General features: G+C 34.5%; 1 protein-coding gene across 3 annotated transcripts in view; it reads right to left on the reverse strand.

Moving 5' to 3' along the window:
• Positions 1 to 21,040, reverse strand: part of SWT1 (SWT1 RNA endoribonuclease homolog) — a 112,455-nt gene that overhangs the window by 54,692 nt on the left and 36,723 nt on the right. For all 3 annotated transcript variants that reach the window (XM_026509225.4, XM_026509224.4, XM_057314945.1), the window contains 5 exons: positions 20,267 to 20,430; positions 18,435 to 18,573; positions 13,846 to 13,994; positions 8,153 to 8,340; positions 4,364 to 4,495 (listed from right to left, as the gene is read on the reverse strand). In XM_026509225.4, coding sequence (XP_026365010.1) covers positions 4,364 to 4,495; positions 8,153 to 8,340; positions 13,846 to 13,994; positions 18,435 to 18,573; positions 20,267 to 20,430 — 772 coding nt within the window. The remainder of the gene's footprint in view (positions 1 to 4,363; positions 4,496 to 8,152; positions 8,341 to 13,845; positions 13,995 to 18,434; positions 18,574 to 20,266; positions 20,431 to 21,040) is intronic.

Consider the following 21,040-nt stretch of genomic DNA (forward strand, 5'->3'; position numbering starts at 1 on the left):
CATATTTAGGCATGATCTACTTTTATTTTTGGATTCAAAACGCTACCATTTTTCTGTTTTTTTCAAAATAATTTCAAGCTTGTTTTACAAAGATGAAACACACAAACATGATTATAAAATCTAGGCAGAGTGCAATTCCTATGTTCACTCTCCACTTTGCTCCCTGCTTCCAAACCAGGCAGCTCATCATCTACTTCACAGACACAAAAACATCCTTAAAGCATTTTCATTGTTGTTTTGAGTATTAGCTTTCAAGTCAAAGCTGCACACACACATTTACAGTATGCTTTGCCGTTGGATTATATGACCTGTTTATTTAACTTTGTAGAGATGCCAGAGATGCTTCTCTTTGTAGAGAAGCACACAGATATGTAACAATTTTTATTACTGTACAAGTAGAACTTCTCTTTAGAATTTGCCAAATGACTTCCCAATTAATTTTTCACTCCAAATGAAACTTTGTAATCTTTAATTACTAAGCAAAAGATTTTTGTGATCTTAAGAGTAACCCGATCTTGTTTACTAAAGTATAAAATGAGACTAGAAAGTACAAACCTAAAACAAAAAAACAAAAACTTAATGCACTTTTGTCTACATGGAAAGAGTACTGACTCTGGTTCTCTAGTGTTTAGATAAAGAGGCCATTAACAAAAGTGCTCAGATTACTCCTATATACACAAAAAAGGAGAGATGAGAAAGAGCAAAGCAATTTCTAAACTAATAGCAAATAAATTAAGTTCACTCTCCCACCCAGGAAGAAAGAAAGGATCAGCAATATTCCCACCTCTTTTTCAATTTTCGCAAACTCAGGTAATCTCCCAATTGTATAACTGTGTAGACAACTGCTCCACCAACATTTTCTACCCTGATTTATCACAACCGTGTTTAGAGCATTATTTAAATGGAAGCACACTTTTTAAATTTAACATATCAGCTTTATGGAGAAAACAAGGACTAACACTTATGTTGCAGATTACAAAGTATTTTCATATACATTTTCTCATTTATTCTGCTGAAGAAGGCATCAGGATTCTCATTTCATAAGGAAAGAGACTGGCTTAAAGGGGGTAGTAACAAGTCTAAAGTCAAAGGGATAAATCTGGAACTAAAAGCCCAAACTCTTAGTTTAATAAATACATTTTCACTCACTTCTTTAATGGAAGTATTGGGTTAACAAGTCACCTTGTTATTGATTCCCAATGTAACGTCATACATGTTATGCTATGATAAAATAGAGTTGAGCTATATTCAGTGGGTATGTATCTCAAAATCAAATGAAACTACTCCATTTTAACAAGTATCAGAAAATGCTAATGATACGGAGTCACTACAAAGTTGAGTGTATTTTTCAATGTTTAAAAATTTAAAAATCTACCCATAGTTAGCCACCCAAAAAAAATTTAACTGAATTTAACATGACTGTTTCTTAAAAGATTTTAAGACTACATACACACTTGACAAAATATCATAATTATTAACTTCTATTACATTTAGATTTAAATGCCTATTGTCTGAAGGGCTTAAAAAAGAAAAAACCTGTGAGTTTAGTAATTTCCTGTAGATTAATGAATGCTGAAATGAGCAACTTTTTTATTCACAATGCCCTCTACTGGTGGCAAAAGTGGTTCTAATATATTTATTACAGGAAGTTGGATTCGTTTCTTTACTGTGATCCCCCAACACCTGCATATAAATCCTCTGGAATGCTTGTTAAAAATACAACTTCCCTCCCTCTATGAAATACCTACAGATATTGTGATTTCACTATAACTGGAACTCTGCATTTTTAACAAGTTCCCCCAACAAGTAAGTGGAGAATCACTGGTTTGGTTAGTTATATCAATACCTGACTTTCAAAGCACAATAACTTTGTGAAAAACTCTGGAAAGGTATTATTATCCTGGGTTTATAAATGAATACTGAGGCTCAAGACAATTTATTGCCCCACGTAATATGCAAAAAAGTAGCAGAGCCACTAATATTTTCTTATTCCTGGAGGTATTGTGTCCTTCGAGGAAAGAATAAGAAAATTCCATCAGCCTTAAAATTCAAATATTTATTTCTTTAAATACAGCTTAGTAGCAGTACATGCTGTAACTTCTCAACTCTGGCTTGACATGATAGCGACCTGGGAGTTGGTAAAAATGCTTATACCTAGGTCCCACATTCAGAAATGCAGGTTTAGTAGGTTTAGAGTCAGGCTGGACATTGTTCTTTCTTTAAAGCTCCCAGATGATTATAATCAGCCACCAGGGCTGAGCATCACTTAAACCAGTGGTGCTCAGCCTATGATGTGCAGGGAATCACCTGGAGGACACAGACTACTGGGCCCACCCCCAGAGTTTCTGATTCCGTAGGGTCTCGCAGGGTTTGAGAATTTGCATTTGTAACAAGTTCCAGGTGAGAACCACTGGTTAAGAATGTTGGCTAGTGGTTCTCAACCTTCGCTACACATTAGAACCACCTAGAGAAATTTCTGAAATCCTGATAGCCAGGTACACACTTAGACCAACTGCATCAGTCTCAGGCATGGGGGACCCAGGCATCTATATGTTTACAGCTCCTAAAATTAAAAAGGTTTATAAAGCCCATTAATATGTAAATGGGTATAGGGTGATTTTCCAAGAGCATAGTGTAGTAAGCAAAACTTTTTGGATCAGAAACACTTCTTTCCAGGCACATAATTAACAGACCTAAGCGTGTGAAATACTAGCCTATGGGATAAAGCAGAAACTGCTTTGAGTGGCCTATAAGACAGTCCCCTCCAACCTTCTCCATTGCCAAACGCATCCTCCCTCCACTGCATATGTTCCTATTAAAATATTAACAACTCTATTGCAATTATCTGTTGTAATGTGACTGTTTACACTCTTTCTACAAACAAGCTCTTTGCAGTCAGAGATTGCACCTAATTTATCTTCGGTTCCCTAGAGTCTAATATGATGCCACGCATAACTGTTGCTCAACGAACATGTGTTGAGTAACTGATTGCTATCCCTACTTTCTGTAGAAAAGGGAGTGTTAAGAATGGCTTTAATGCTTCCAAGAAGTGATGCAGACAAAATTTCCTGATCATAGTATAATAAATCTAATAATTATGAAGAGTAAAGCCACCCTTACGTTTGGAACTTTAATACTAAAAACACTCATTTTAATTCTAGAGGGAATCAAACTGAAATTGTAGAAATTTTAGAAAATAAAGATTTGTACATATCAAAGCATATGGAATATAAACAAAGCATTCCTCAAAGGAAAAATTAAAAAAAAAAAAGAATGGCTTTAATGCAACCTAGAATGTGAAAATAGATTTTGCATAACTAAAATAAAAAACTGAATTTTCTCCCTCATAAAGCTACTCTTATTTAGTATTGCTTTATTATTTGCACTTAGAGATGATAAATTTCACTTGTCTTGGGATCTGCCACATCTTCAATTCATTAGTAACTTAAGAGTACCAAAGAGCTATTCTAAGAATCATTTAGCTAATGATCCAAAAAGGAGTACAAAGGCTTTGTGTATTAATGAGATGAAGTTTCCAAAAACCCTTAAGAGAAAGGAAAAAAAGCTTAAAAACTGTTGTTTTGAAAATCCAAGTTTTTAAAGTTTGGACATACTAAAATCAAATCAAATCAAATCAATTTTGATTCTTTGGTTTTTGCTTTTTAATTTATAAGGAACAATAGTCTTCTGTGAGCAAGCTGCATATTTAACTCAGGTCAAGCAATTTTGGTATGCATCCAAAAACTTGCAAGATTAAGTTTAGTATTCTCCTTTCCCTCCACAAAAGAAAACATCTGACTTCAACCTATAAAGGTGCTGTCTGGTCTACTGTACAGCTTTCTGGCTCTACGGTTTCTATGTGCCCACAAATATTTAAAATAATCACACATGTAGAAGTCTCAAAGCATCACAAGACTATGCTGCTTCTCAAACTTTTTCAGTTTGTGGTCCTATGAGACTGTATTCGAGGAAATCAATCATGTTAACAAATATTAACATATATTTGTTTTTAAAGGGCAGTAGTGATAATTACCTAAACATATATTTATTCAACAAGGAATTACTAAGTGTCCATTATATGCCAGGCACTGTTTTGGGAGCTAGAGCTGCACAATAATGAAAATAAAGTTCCTTATGAAGCTTACAACCTGGTATATTTTTTCTAGAAAGGAAAAAACTAGAAACATTCTAGTAGTCCAGACTCCAAATAGGGATTCTTTGCAAGAGAGAGGAAAAAGGTTAAGTCTAAAAGTCATTAGTTCATAAAACTCGTTGGAAGGCTCCCAGAACCTCCAAAAATGCTGGTAAACCTAGAAGAAAGAGAAAAGTAATAAATGAAATTTTAAAATTAATTAGTGTTTACCTCTGAATTCCTTCAAGAATATCCTTCACAGCTGCCATTAACTTTTGAAGAGATACAAATGCTTCTTCAAATGATGCTATTTTTGAAGAAGTCAAAGCTGCATTTGGGCCCAATCTTTGAAATACATCCACACTAATAGAGAAAAAGAAGATACTCATAGGTATACATGGACATTTATTGTAATTCAAGCATTTCCAATATATAAAATGAGGTAATACTTATAACTCCTCTCTCATAATCCTGATTTATTTAAATTAGAAATAAGAGACAGTGACTTGGGAAAAATGATCTAGGGCAACAACCATGTGCGTCTAATCTAAAGTAATACTGTATAAGCTGTGGGAATAATGTTTCTTATCAAGAGACCGTAAGACACAGAAGTAATACTATTAATCTACATTCAAATCATTACATAAATACTAACAGTACTCCAGTAAGGAGAAGGGGAAAAAAAAGACATCAGATTTACATGTTTGCTGAAACTGGAAGTTTTAAATGTTCATACACCTCACTCCGGTAATTCCAATTTTAGAAATCTAGCCCATATTCATAATAATTTGCAATTGGTCAACAATTAGTCACCACCTACATGTTCAATGATGTAAAAAGTGTTAAGTAAATAGTGATTAGCCACCTGATGAAATACCAAAGACCTATTAAAATAATGCTCATGCCATCTATAAGAGAGAAAAATACAGGTACACAAAATTTATTTATAGAACATAACAACCACCATATAAAACAATCAACACATATGCTGTACTGGGTTGAATAGTATGCCTCCGAAATTCGTGTTGGTTCAGAACCTCAGCATGTGACTTTATTTGAAATAGGATCTTTGCAGAACCTCCCAAAAGAACCAACCCTGCAGACAGACACCTGGATTTCAGACTTTACGGCCTCCAGAACCGTGAGTGAATAAATCTCTGTTATCTTAAACCATCTAGTTTGTGGTAAGTTGGTATGGCAGCCCTAGGAAACAAATAACCATGCCTTAAAACACGGCTGGGTGTACATAATAACACCTTTAGGTAGTAGCATTCAAGGGAAGTTTCTCACTTCACGGTACTTTCCAAAGCATTTTTTAAAATAATTGTGGTAAAATAAACATAAAACTACCATTTTAACATTTTGAAGTGTACAACTCAGTGGCATTTGATACATTCACAATGTCTGCAACCATCACGACTATCTAGTCACAGAACACTTCCTCACGCCAAAAAGAAACCCTGTATTCATTAAGCAGTCACTCACCATTCCTCCCTCCCCACAGTTCCTGGTAACCACCAGTGTGTTTTCTATCTCTACAGATTTACCTATTGTGGATATTTCATATAAGTGGAATCATATGTCATGTGACCTTTTGTGTCTGGCTTCCTTCACTTAGCATGTTTTCAACATTCATTCATGCCATAGTGTGTACGGATACTTCATTACGGCTGAGTCACATTCCATTTTATGGATACACACATTTTATGAGACACCACATTTCACATATCCACTTATCTGCTGATGGACATTGGATTGTTTCCACTTTGGCTATTGTAAATAGTTGTGAACGTTCATGCACATGTTTTTGTTGAAACACTTGTGTTCAGTTCTTTTGGGTATATACCTGAGTGGAATTGCTGGGTCATATGGTGATGACATGTTTAATGTGTTGCAATTATAATCCTTGATCGTTACCGTGATTATTTTTTTTAACACCTCATTATTTTGTCTCTTTCCCCCCTCTTGGTGAGCAGATAGTTTGTCTAATGCGCCTGGCACTTCTAACATACAGGTGGAATTCAATATACCCATTTGTTGGGTGAATGGATGCATGAATGAAAAACACTAGGTAAGTATCCTCATTCCTCCAACACTTCAGAAAAAATACTAACCATAAAGAAAAATAGTGATAAATTGGACCTTATTAAAATTAGGAATGTGTTTCATCCAAAGATACTACGTGAAGAAAAAGATTTTGTAGTGAGTGGGGCAGCTTATTTAGAGAAAGATTTGAACGTTTTATAAAATAAAAGTGTGGCACACCCTTGAGAATCATTCTTATTCTGCTTCTCTTTCCCCTATTTTTTCTTCTCTATTAAGTAGAGGTCAAAATAAGATAAATCATAGTTAATTTACTCCCCCAACCCACTAAGCTTTGTAAAAAAAAGTTTTAAGATTAAAAACAGCTAATGTTTAATGAGCTTAAAAAAAATAACGTGCTGAGGAACCATAAACTTTTTCCACATTCCTACGAGTGATGTATGAAAGGGGTAAAGCATTTTGACAAGGCTGCAAAAGGGAAAACTTATGGAATCTGAAGAAATACAATGGTTTACTAAGTATAGTTTCACCTTCCTAAAAGAAAAAGTTTTTTGAAACCTAAAATACACAGGGCCTACTAGACCTTCAAATGAGCATCTCTACATGCTCAAGCATGAATGTATTGAAGTTATACAGTGACTCTGGTATACAATCAGGTATGAGAAGCAATCAAGTAGGCCTTAATAACTATGCATTGATAAAGTGATATAAGCATTTTTCATATATTGAAATACTACGAAGTCTATTTAATATATAGAAATTACCTAGAACTCTAACATCCAACATAAATGTATGTATATTATAGGTCAATTCTAAGATAAATAAAGTATTCAAATATTTTCTAAATGAAGACTAAAATACCTTAGAAATGGCTTTAATCTATTTTATTTTGAAATTGATAATAATATCTGCCTAGTATATGTGGTAACCTTCTGCTAACAAGAGTTTCTGATTAGCCAAAACATTTCAAATACTGGACTGGACAAAACAAACAAAGATATGAAAATACAAATGCTTTATATGAAAGCACAAATTTTTAAGTATTGTTTTCTTTAGCTTACATGTTAGGTATTGGTATTTCTTTAGTATGACAAACTACACATTTGTTTGAAAGAAATTATAATTGTAGCCAAGGGCTAAAAATGGGCCCTAAGTCAACAGGGTTGTAATAGAGAATAGATGTTTAAGAAGCATGCTCATATTCCCTTGCTGCTAGGACAGATGATCTTAATCCAAAATAACTTGACCCTTGAACCAAAATCTTACTAACAAGCATATAGTATGACCCATAAATATATACTATACATAAAATTATAGAAAGATTATGGGCTTGGGAAAAAGTACAGGAGGGAGGGTTGGCCTACTTTAAAATCAGGTACTTTAAATTATTTTTTTAAGTTACTCCAGCAGCATTTAAAGAACTACTCACAAATAGTCTCTATCTTTTCATTTTACCAGGAACGTAGTACTTTCATGTGTATCAAAGGAATAAAAGCATTTCTTCCTTTTACGTAAGAGTTTTTATCTTTCTTTTTAAAAAGTCTTACATGAATTTTCCCTAATCCAAAATGACCTTTTCTTAGATTATTTTAAATTCTATTAAGGCTTTGTGTTCTAATTTGTTTAGCCAATCTAGGTGGCTTTCATTGGTTTTAACGTACATGGGAAATACTTCTCATGAAGGTTTCACATCTGAATCACCTGGAGACATTGTTTTTTATGCACTCAGTGTCACGTCAGATCTACTGAGTCAGAATTTCTAGGCATACAGCCTCGGCGTATATAATTTTAAAAGACTCGAGATAAATCTGTTTGCACCCTTTTTTAAGCATCACTGTTTCTAAGGCACCAGTTTGATAAAAGGCCCTCAGTAACATAATCTAATACATTAAACTCACAACCCAAACACTAACTGTTCAATGAATAACAGTAATGATGGAAAAGCCTAGAATTCAAAAATTCTTAGAAAATTAGTACCTGTTTTGACATAATGTAATCCAAACATTCTCTAGGATAGACCAGATTTCTTGATGTCTGTTGGGCTGGGGAAGATGAGAACCTGAGAAAATGGTGATTTCTTGGTTATTAGACTTCATCAAAGAAATATCTTCTTGCTTTTTACCCACTGTAGTTTCTGAAGGATTTTGCCTAAGTTTTGCCTTGACCTGGGGAAATAAGAATTACACAAATTTCAGCTAGTCCTTCACTAGTGAGAGAAATTTAATGCCAATTGTGCTTACAATGTTCTAGCTTTCCAAGAAGCGTTGATTACTCTTTGTCCTTGATTATGTACAGAATATTCCCAGAAAAGCATCAGAACTAAAAAAAAAAAAAATTTTTCCTTTTCCATTTATATCAAACAATATTTCCAATGTATTTACTACAGTGACCTTTCTTACTAACATGCTAATATCAATTTAAGAATACTGTTTGGGCACTTCTACACATGTCGTATTAAACAAGACAGAGAACACCTAGGATACAATGATAAGTATGTGGAATCAAGCCTCTAAGTACCCTACAATCCATTAACAAGAATGAGACTGAAAGGGTTATTAAAAAAAAAACACAAGAAACAAGATAGAATGTAAACCTTTTGCCATTGAAGAAACCGCTAAAGGTTTCTAACGTAGGAAGTGATAGATCCAGAACTGTACTCTAAGAAAACCAGAACATGAGAGGCAAGAAGACTGTCTAGAAGGCTACTGAAGTAATCCAGGAGAGTAGTTCTGAAAACTTGAATTAGGTAGGAAAAGGCAGTAGAATAAAAAGAAAAAGAAAAAAAAAGGTACACAAGAAATAAGGAATGAGGGAGACCCTACGATTTTTTTAATCTGGATGCCCAGAAAAAAAATGGCACAAATAATAGAAATATAAAGTGTCCATAAGGAAAAAATAGATCAAACCCCCTTGATTTACTTCTCCAAAGGAATGTAAAGACAGTTTTATTTGGTAATAGTCAAACACATCAACACTTAAAAGCATCACATCTCAGATACAGGTGCAGGAAGTACTGAAAATGCTATTTTAAAATGTGCCACATTCATTGCAATCTTAAACAGCACTTCATACTATGCCTTGCTGATGAAGGCAATGCACTGAACATATCATGTATGATAATGTAATAGCAGTAAGCCATTTAATGTATATTTATCTACATTTCTGGATTTTACGGCCACCTGTAGTAAAGCCAAGAAGAAAGGCAGTTATGGAAAAGAAGAGAAACAGACCACAAGTCTGTGTTTAGAATGTCGACTGTGAATAATAAAAAGATATTTAGGTAAAGATATCTAGCAGGTAATTGGATATGTAGATCTGTAGCTTAAAAGATACAGCTGGGAACCATTCCCATGCAGACAAACCTCAGAGGTAGATGAGACTGTTAGGAGAGAAAATAGGAAAGAAAGGGAAGGGAAGGGAAGGGAAGGGAAGGGAAGGGAAGAGAAGAGAAGAGAAGAGAAGAGAAGAGAAGAGAAGAGAAGAGAAGAGAAGAGAAGAGAGAGTAGACAAATCAAAGGAAGAAGGGAGGGAATAAGGAAGCAGAAAAAGACCAACAAGATACGAGAAGAATCAGAAGTATTCAGCAAGAGAAGCCAAAAGAGGTTAAGTTTCAGGAAGGAAAGTGTGGACAACATCAAGTGCTGAGAAAGGCTGAGAAACTAGAAAAGAAGGAGAAAGGGTGGATTTGATCATGGATTTGATCAATGATAACCTAATTCACCTAATAGAGTGTGGAGGTAGAATTCTACTTATAAAGGATTAAGAAGTGAAGAAATGGAAACAAGGGTTATAGATTGCTCTTGAAGAAGTTTGGTAGTTGTTGGAAGGAGTTAGTGTACTAAATACCAGGCTAATGACAAGTATTTAAGAATACAGATCTGAGCATATTTTAAATATTGATAATTAAAGATACTGTACAGAGTATGAGAGCTATACTATTGATTCAAATAATTTTTAAAAAAATGACCTTGGGGGAAAATATTAACATAAGTGGAAAAAAAAACTCTTGACAGAATGAAAAAAAAAAAAACTTTAACTATGACTTTTAAAACTTGGGGGGTTTTTGTCTTGGCTCTACTGTAACTTCTTCGTGAACTTAAATAAAATCATTCTGTTTCTCTAGGCTTCCTTGTGGATAACAGTTGATAACACTATAATTTCAAAGGTTAGCTCATGGGTTGTTAGTTTCATGTTTAATTAAAAAAAAAAAAACTTCCAACACTGTCAGTAATAATAGTTAATATTTTATGGAGCATTTCTTATGCATATATGCAGAGGAACTTTCTAAGAACTTTGTATCTATTAGCTCATTTAATCCTCACAACTGCCCTGTGAAACAGATACTAAGATTATCCATGTTTTAGGGTAAATAACTCGTGCAAGGTCACACAGCTGATACTCATAAACAGGACTCGACCTTCAGTAATCTGACTGTGAATGGGGTTATGATCTCTCTCCAACAATAAAACTAAATATTCCCCTTTTCTATCTTTGGGGGCAGAAAGAAAAAAAGAAAGTTATTCTTCCTGTTTTTGCCTATTTACATTAATTACGCACTTAATAAATATACATGGATGGAAAGACATATTTTGTTCCGAGATATATTTTTTTAATCACCACATACTGGCTTTTTTCCCTCAGCTCTCAAATATTAGTGTATGCAACTATGCAGATGGGTCTCTTTATCAAACACCTACATAGCACCTACTAGTGCCAAGCACTAAGTGCTTTAAAAATATTAATTTGGGGCGCCTGGGTGGCTCAGTCGTTAAACGTCTGCCTTCAACTCAAGGGATGATCCCAGGGTCCTGGGATGGAGCCCCACATCAGGCTCCTCCGCTGGGAGCCTGCTTCTTCCTCTCCCACTCCCCCTGCTGGTGTTCCCTCTCTCATTGGCTGTCTCTGTCGCTGTCAAATAAATAAATAAAATCTTTTAAAAAATAAAAAATAATAAAAATATTAATTTATTTAATTCTCATGATAGTTCTGAGGCACAGATTATTATACTCATTTTGCAAAAGAAGAAATGAAGCTCAGAGAGGTTAAATAACCAGAGGTTAAAAACACAGCTAGTCAGGGGCACCTGGGTGGCACAGTTGGTTGAGTGTTCAACTCTTGATTTCGGCTCAGGTCATGATCTCAGGGTCGTGAAACTGAGCCCCGGGTAAGACTCCACGTTGAGCATGGAGTCCGCTTAAGATTCTCTCCCTCTCCCTCTGCCCTCTACCCCATTCTCTCTAAAAACAACAAAAAACTTAAAAAAAAAAAAAAAAAAAACACCCAAAACACAACTAGTCAGGATGGGGATCTAAGGGGCATGTAGGTCTAAAGTTTATTAACAAGACTGACTTTAAATATTCTATCTTCCTGGCAAAGCAAGTCTTATTTTTTTGGTTGGAAGGCTTATCAAAGAAAAATGTATATATCCTTTTCCTGTTCACGCCCCATTTATATAAAACTCTGGAAAATGATCATTTAACTCTCCGTTTTGTTTTCTCACAAGCCTTTTCAGAAGCAAACAAGTGAATATTCCTCTTTTACTGATTTTCTTGATAAATTAAGTTTGGGACTTTTCTTTTTTTTAGCAGTAACTGTATTTAGATAACCTATCCCTGGAGGTAATCTATTTGTTGCTCAAGTTACTGAGACAGGACTAAGTATTTAGTCATATACCAAAGCTAATGCATTCTACAAAACGATTCCTACTCAAAGTGTATTTTAAAAGCCCAAGCTAAATCTCAAAGTTCCTGGCTGACTTAGACAATGAATTGTTTCTAATATGAAAATAAAGGAGCAACACTCAGAGCTCTAATCATGGAAACAACACAGGTTGTTTCCAGCCACCACACTAGTGCCAGGTGTTGAGGGAAGAGCACTAATGAGGCAGATTCTTCATCACTGGCCTTCACAAATCTCTTGCTAAGTAGCAACTGGAAAATTAGGATCCAGGAATAAATAACAATTCAATATTTTTAAATACTCAGTGGACAACATCTAGTAGGCATGCCATCATCTGATAACACTAAGTTTTAATGCCACATTTTCATGGTAACTCCCATCTCTTGGTTTCCCATTGATGAAATGGCCTTAAATCTGGACATTTATTGTTATTTTTAACACAATCAATCCTAATTTTTTTTTTATTTTCAGTAATCTTAATTCAAAGACTGATAAAGCCTGCAAGTAATCTGAATTTTCCATCTTGTTTACTATGTTTGTTTCACTAAAGATGGGGTTTAGGGCTCAATTCTGTGATAAGAAAGGATAATATATTGTTCCCTACACAATTTAAGTACAGACTCAAGCTGCAATCCCCCAAATACCCAGGTCCATTCTTTCCTACGGATAGTTCTCAAAGTCACATTTGCCATGGAAAAATACAACCGCCAAGGTTTTAGTCCTCTTAACCCAAAAGATCATTTCACCCCTTAAATCAATTTTCGGCAAGAGTAATCACATATTTCTTATTAGTTTATAAAAAAAGATGCTTCTTTTACTTCATGAGATACTCTCTTAAGCAAGTAAGTTCTTTTCCTACCGGTTAAGACGAAGTTTAGTATCTAATCCTTTCATTATTTCATAGGTAGTGGGTCCTATGTGACCATAAAACAACACTGAGACAAACCTGGTCAATTCTATAACTCAGAAAAAAAAATAAGAATATGATATATATATATTAGATGAAAGTATCATTAATGTGTTATCTAATAATTGTGATTACTGAGTTTTTTTATCTGTTTCTGACACATAAAACTCCCAGAATTTTCTAGATTTGAATTTAGAAGCCTGCAGAAATAGAGTATTACCAGAAACAAAACTTATATAGTTAATTTAAAAGAGGTAAAAAGGCATCAGTGCTAGGCTGACTACATAAGGGCCACATGGGAAGATTCTTAAAAAATTGGTAGATCAATTGCCAAAGTCTGAATAAGGTCTACAGATTAGCTAATTGTATTATACCAATACTAATTCCCTGATTAATTATATTAGTTACATAAGATATCCTTTTTCTTCAGGAAACATATATGGAAGTATTTAGGGGTAAAGGGGCATCGTACCTGCAGCATACTCTTAAATAGTTCAGAAAAAAATTGGGATAGATAAGTAGGTAGATAGCTAGGCAGGGAAAACAATAAAGCAAATGTGAAAAAATGGTAACACTGGAGACTCTGGGTAAAGGATATATATTGGAATTCTTTGAACTCGTCTTGCAACTTTTCTGTAAGTTTGAAACTATTTCAAAATAAAAAGTGAAAAAGAACAATATTCCTGGGCACGCCTGCCAGAAGTTTGATTCAGTCCGGTTTGAGAGGGGCTTGGTATCTGCATCTTTTAAAAAAACTTCCAAAGTACTCTGATGGATATTGTGATCCACTGGTCTGGGGCACTAGGAAATAGGTAGTCAAACAACAAGGCATAGCTTGCTTCCATCCATAAATGAAGCAATATAAAATTCCAACAATTCCAACAACACATCCATAAGAGGATGTGTTTTATAACTTGCAATAAGAATCGCCTACTTTCCCTTCAATTCACTTAATAATCACTTAATGCCATTCATGGGTTAAAATAAGTTAGAATTGAAATATCCTTTACCTCTGTTGTCTGCTAATACATTTTTAGAACATATGTGACTAGGTAGTCTAAATGGCATTCCAAAGGTCTCTTACCTCTGCAAATGTCTGGAGGAGCTCGTTGACTTGAGCAAAGGCCTGTGGAAGAATACCGTCATAATTTGACCGTGTACTGAAAGCATGTAACAAGCTTTTTGAATCCTGAAGCAGAAATTTCACTGTTGTAAAATCCACTGCATTGTTAGCTGGTAACAGAAATTAAGGAGGAAAAATTAGATAAGAATGAAGATTCAATACAAAAATGTCTTTGGAAAACCAGTCTCATGTTAATTATGAAATTTAAGAAAAGTACACATTTACACCTAACACACCACCCCTTATTCCTCTCTCTGGTGTAAAAGGCATTACAATTAAATTTAGCTAAAGACAATGTTCTTGGAGTTGATTCAGGTATTCCGTATTCTTCAGAAAAGAGAGAATTACCAAACAAGTTAAACTACAGATTTTTCAAGACTGATTTTATTTCCTATACAGATGACTATGGAGGCATCAGAAGAGTCATTTGGTGGTAAGCATGTAAGTTACATGCAGTACCTCTCATTACCAACTCAGTTAATCATGTAGTGATTTGCCTTCAAATTCCATTATACCAAATGTGATACTAGATTTGTTGAAAACAATGTTTCCTCTCTCTGCACAACACAACTTCAGCAAAAATATAAATAATTTGAATAATAGGGTGCCTGGGTGGCTCAATCATTAAGCATCTGCCTTCAGCTCAGGTCATGATCCCAGGGTCCTGGGATCAAGCCCCGCATCGGGCTCCCTGCTCTGCTGGGAGCCTGCTTCTTCCTCTCCCACTCCCCCTGCTTGTGTTCCCTCTCTCGCTGCCTGTCTCTCTCTGTCAAATAAGTAAATAAAATCTTTAAAAATAATAATAATAATTTGAGTAACAGTGAGCTGTGGGCAAGACAAGCTAGCAGAATTTTTTCCTTATAAATTAGCAAAGTAAGTTAATCTACAAAAAATAATTTAAAGGTATAACAATTTTCCTTCAATTAAAATTACTTTTATTAAATCATCAAACCAATTAGGAGAGGTGGTGACAACGATTTCACAGATTTTAAAAGTTATGAACAATGGGGTGCCTGGGTGGCACAGCGGTTAAGCGTCTGCCTTCGGCTCAGGGCGTGATCCCGGTGTTATGGGATCAAGCCCCACATCAGGCTGCTCTCCTATGAGCCTGCTTCTTCCTCTCCCACTCCCCCTGCTTGTGTTCCCTCTCTTGCTGGCTGTCTCTATCTCTGTCAAATAAATAAATAAAAATCTTTAAAAAAAAAAAGTTATGAACAATGAAGTTAAGCAAATTTCTAATGTCATCAAAGCTCAGAACAGAAAAAAATGTTTCCATTATTGGAGTAGAAGGCTATATAATAGTTTTCAAAGGCATTTAAAATAACCATGATACAACGTGTTTGTTTTATTTTCTTTTATTTTTTAAAAAAAGATTTCACTTATTTATTTGACAGAGAGAGAGAGAACAAGCACAAGCAGGGAAAGTGACAGAGGGAGAGGTAGAAGCAGGCCCCCACTGAGCAGGGAGCCTGATGTGGGGCTCAATCCCAGGACCCTGGGATCATGACCTGAGCCGAAGGCAAGTGCTTAACCAACTGAGCCACCCAGGCGCCCTGTTTTATTTTCTTTTAATGTTCACAGTTGCAGAGACTCTGTTATATTCTGAAACACCAGCATGGTTTTTCACTGATACTGTGAGTTTAAAAAACTATGTATCATGTATACAAGTATTTGCTTAGAAATACTGAAAGGTCAAATGAAAATAAAAAGTAGATTTTGATAATTAATTATATAATATTCAGAAATTATAATCTAATGTGATGGCTATAATCAGGCTTCTGGCTTCCCCTTTAACAAACAAACAGAGAAAAGTATATTTCTTTACAAAGCACTTAGTTATTTTTAAATTCAATGACTAGTTTAAATTCCTGTAAAAAAAGACAGATAAGAGATGCTACACATAGGACAGAATGTAGACTTGATGAACCTAGTAAATCTCCTTAGCAGGAGAAACTGGGCACAACTTCTTTTAAGGCGCTTCTCCAATGCAATGTTCAATAGGGCTTATATCCTTGAATTAATCATCTGATTTCTGTCTTACAAGAAGTCTTTACTAAGATTATGTGCTAAAGGGAAATAACAATGATGAATTCAGTACCTAGACACAACATAAAAAGAATCTACAAGGATGAAATACTTTAATGCTTATATAAGGTCAGTAATCACTCAGATTAAAGTTAACATGGATAACAAAATTGAAAAAAGCTACAAATCATTTTCCACACAATTTTCTATGAATTGATCTAAGAATCCATTCTTTGGGATACTGAAGTTAAACACATATGCATAATTCAATAGCTGAGGATACTATTAAAAGATAGTAAACAAAATCATAAACTGATTTTTCTAATTCGAAATTACTTTAAGACAGAAGGCACTTTTATAATTCTATTATATATCTTTACAAGTCAGTAAACATTAGGCATCAGATTCTTCTAGACCAAGGATCAATAAATTATGCACACAATGATTCCAAAAACGATTTTTTTAGCAAAAGGAAGAGTCACTATCTCTTCACTTCTCTCCTATTCCCAGTTAGAGCTGCTGCTACGACCTCTAAGCTGTATGCAAAAGACAAACAGTGCCCATCCCTGGCAAAAGAGAAAAATGGAAGACTGCAATTAGATGTGCCATTTTTAAAACTAAATCTTGTTCAAGATCATACATGATTTATGGACTTTCTCTTTTGATAGAACCCACTAAATTATCCTTCCATCCAAGATGTGGAAAATGTTTCTATATACCTTGTAAAAGTGGTATGAAGACACATCCAAAAGGTCGTTCCACGTCTCATATGATACGACTTATAAATAACTTCTATAGTTAAAGATAATGCCTGGAAAATGTCTTTATTTTAAAAATTGGTAACTTTTAAAAGTCATAAGGCTTTTACCCCCTGAGGTAATTTTCAAAGATACAAAACATTTTCCAAAAGTTTACATTTCAAGGGAAAGAGAGAGAGTTGTGGTATACCTCCCACAGAATATGTTTCTGTTTTTGTTTTGTTTTAGCTTCCAGGATGCTCAGTGTTAAAATCCATGTTCAAGTTTTATAATAATTGATTGCACATGTTTTATGGTAAAATTATCTTTCTTATTCTTCATTATCTTGCTCTTGTAACTTTAAACTTGGCTTAAACCATCTCGTGCTCAGGTTGTTACTTAATGGCCGTCTCATATTCAGTTATTTTTCAAAAGTAGACAAGATATAAGTAACACATAAAATAATAAACAGATCATTTCATGTTAGGGGTTCAGAAAACTCAAGGACCAACTGAACATCCTAATAATTGTTACATATACTTTGCTTTTTAAAGGTACAGCAAGAAAAATCTAGTTGTCTGACTTCGGACAAATCATTTACCTTCTCAGGGCTAGTTAGTCTAATCATAAAACATGGGCTTTCGTAACATTTGATCGGTGCTTTTCCCATTTTTTCTTCTTAGCAGAGAAACTTTTTTTCAAAGCCTGCCTGGAATCTCCACATATAAAATGATAAAAGAAAACTGCACCGCTGAAGTTGGGGTTGAGGGCCAAAGGCCCACCAACTTTCCAGGCTCCCCAACAATCCTTCCATCTTCAATGTGGCAGCTCCAGAGGCACTTTGAGAAAGTTCTGTACAACTTGGCTTTGTTAAAAACCACCAACTAAGTGGTTGACTATAGTCTCTTCTGGTTCTAGAATGCACTATGCCCCAAAGACAAACATTTCCTATTCTTTAACCATACATTTTAGAATAGATAATTTGATATACTATTTCTAAAATTAGTACATGAAATATGGTCAAAGTTTGTGTGTTAAACACAGTAAGAAACTTTTAAAAATCTAAATTTTACTTACATACTTGATAAACTGTAAAATATGGTTTTAAAAGTTTTCAATCATAATAAAAAATGATATATTCACTATGTCCAGGAACATCAACAGTGATACCATTAATAGTCATCATAAGCTCTGTGAACTGCATCCATTTATGCAGCTGCCACAAACTCCCTTTACAGAAGTATAAATGATTAAAAAATAATTTACCAATTTCTTCTTAATTCATCGCACATTCCATGGAATATATCAGCTAGCCTGACTTTAACACAACATTGCTAAAGACATGGGGTGCCTGGGTGGCTCAGCCATTAAGCATCTGCCTTTGGCTCAGGTCATGATCCCCGGGTCCTGGGATCAAGCCCTGCATCAGGCTCCCTGCTCGGCAGGAAGCCTGCTTCTCCCTCTCACACTCCCCTTGCTTGTGTTCCCTCTCTCACTGTCTCTCTCTGTCAAATAAATAAATAAATAAAATTAAAAATCTTTAAAAAAAGGGGCGCCTGGGTGGCACAGCAGTTAAGCGTCTGCCTTCGGCTCAGGGCGTGATCCCGGCGTTATGGGATCAAGCCCCACATCAGGCTCCTCTGCTATGAGCCTGCTTCTTCCTCTCCCACTCCCCCTGCTTGTGTTCCCTCTCTCGCTGGCTGTCTCTATCTCTGTCAAATAAATAAATAAAATCTTTAAAAAAAAAAAAAAACTTAAAAAAAAAAAGACAAAATAAAAAATCCATACCTTTACAGAGATTTTCATATAGGCTCTCAATGGTTAAAAGCAAGTTCTTCTCCATAACTAATCCAAATACAGCCAACCAATGTTTTCTAAAGCACTGTAATAAATGAATTAAAGTCCATGGTGGTTTCAAGTACAGCATCTAAAAAACATTTAGAAAAAATTACCACCTACTAATTTATTTATTATTCCTATTATTAAAAAGTACCTATTTAGGATTCCTACATATATTTCTGGGCAAAATACAATTAGTTGAATTCTTTTTAAATTAAAAGATCTTTTATTAAAAGCCAATCATAATCTTAAAGCGCTAACTCCATCACAAATTATTTTTGTGAAATTTATATTAGTATTCCTCATAGTTTCAGAAACTATAAATTGTGCAAAACAAAAGCACTGTTTTAATCAGAAGAAGCACAGTTTTAATCAGCAAAGATGGTCAATTTACTTTCCAACAGAGTCAATCCTAGGACGAAATCAATGTAATTATTTCATATAGCTGCAGAAAAATCTATATAGAAAAAAGATGTCAATTATCATTAACACTGGCTACACTCTTGCAAAGACATGTTTATAAAGGAGATTAATCAGTTAGTACTATAAGATGTCAGCACATCCTGTTTTGAATCATTCATATGCAATGACTTCCCCAGGCTCTATTATAAAGTATCTAATTTAAGTCAACCCTCCTAGAATCTTCTGATCATTCGTTATCATCTTGGTTCAGTACTTGATAATATAATCAAGCAGCAAAAATATCATATTGACAAGTATTAGAATCTCACTGAATATCTGGTATAAATGAAATCTACAATTGGGAGGGGATATAATGTTTCTCCTGGCTATAGATATGAACAGCAAAAAACATTAACTAAAAAGACCACTACTGGGGCGCCTGGGTGGCACAGCGGTTAAACGTCTTCCTTCGGCTCAGGGCGTGATCCCAGCGTTCTGGGATCGAGCCCCACATGAGGCTCCTCCGCCGGGAGCCTGCTTCTTCCTCTCCCACTCCCCCTGCTTGTGTTCCCTCTCTCGCTGGCTGTCTCTATCTCTGTCAAATAAATAAATAAAATCTTTAAAAAAATAAAAATAAAAATAAATAAAAAATAAAAAGACCACTATTGCCAAACGTGGTATTTTACTGATTGTAGAAAAGATATGAATCTAGAAAATATAAACTATCTTGGGGTGCCTGGGTGGCTCAGTCGTTAAGCGTCTGCCTTAGGCTCAGGGCGTGATCCCGGCGTTCTGGGATCGAGCCCCACATCAGGCTCCTCCACTGGGAGCCTGCTTCTTCCTCTCCCACTCCCCCTGCTTGTGTTCCATTTCTCGCTGGCTGTCTATCTCTGTCAAATAAATAAATAAAATCTTTAAAAAAAAATAGAAAATATAAACTATCTTGCTAATAATGATCATTTTTATACTTTGATTCTCGTATTTATATGACATAAGCCAAAATATACACTTCTTTTTCTGAATACATATTGCTATGGGAATTCCCTATAGTAGACATTCTAATTCAAATAAACTATAGAAGACAGAAGTTTTTCTGAATTCAAATTAAGCTCCCTGGGGGCAATGTGTCTGACACACAGTAAATACCTAATAAATAGTTGTTCACTGAAAAAAAAATAAAATATCATTTCTAATCTTTAGGAAATGTTCATCATTAAACGTTCAAGAAGTTATTTCAAAACCTCAAGAAAAAAAATAATGGGATATAGATTATCACAATGAAGCTTACACACTTTATCCAAGTCCTATTTCCTAAGATGAGGTCATAAATCTTTAGCAATGAAACAGAAATTTTCAACTAATAGAGTTGAAATAATCACCTCCATCCAAAGGTTTCCAAAAGCAATTTTCATTTCTGTTTCTAGTATTGAAGATAAAGCTGTTCCAAGAGATTTTTCAAGATCAGATACCATGCTTTCAAGTATAATGGGTACTCCAGAACGTGCGGGTTCTTCCTCACAGCTCCCTTCTAACAGTGTTGCTTCTTTAAAACAAAGAGTTACAGGCTTTATTTAAGACACCAATGTAATAGTAAGTATTTTACATATATAATTGGTATTTAGCCATAAACAGTAAACATTTTATGTATATAATTAGTATTTAAATTACATAGAAACCAAATCAAAACTTTTTAAACAGTATTTAGAAACATGTATCTATAGAATAGCTGTTTTAGAAGCAACACAAATATATCACATTAGCAAATGCTTTCTTTTTAACAAAAGGCAACAGAATATTTTTATTAAAACAAAAATTTAGGAAATATGTAATATTTCAACCATAATTTTTGTTTTATTATTCTAAAAAAAAGGAAAAATTAAAAGAATGCTTTGCATCAATTTATAATAGAAAATGAAGAATTATGGATCAAAGTGTGTTTTCTTCCAAAAATAATATATTCTTCCAGTTGCAGCTCACATCAGTAAATTGTTTTGAAAGGACCTCCTCTTTAAAGTGAGTTTTTATTATTTCAATTGACATCATTTCATTAACATTACTATTTTGATACCTGAACACAACTGCAATTTCTTTATGGCAAAATGTAAAATATTAAGTGGCTTATCTCTACAAACACCGACTAAGGACTTGAAGTG

This window comes from Ursus arctos, unplaced genomic scaffold (assembly GCF_023065955.2).
Source record: "Ursus arctos isolate Adak ecotype North America unplaced genomic scaffold, UrsArc2.0 scaffold_2, whole genome shotgun sequence".
NCBI classification, from domain to species: domain Eukaryota; kingdom Metazoa; phylum Chordata; class Mammalia; order Carnivora; family Ursidae; genus Ursus; species Ursus arctos.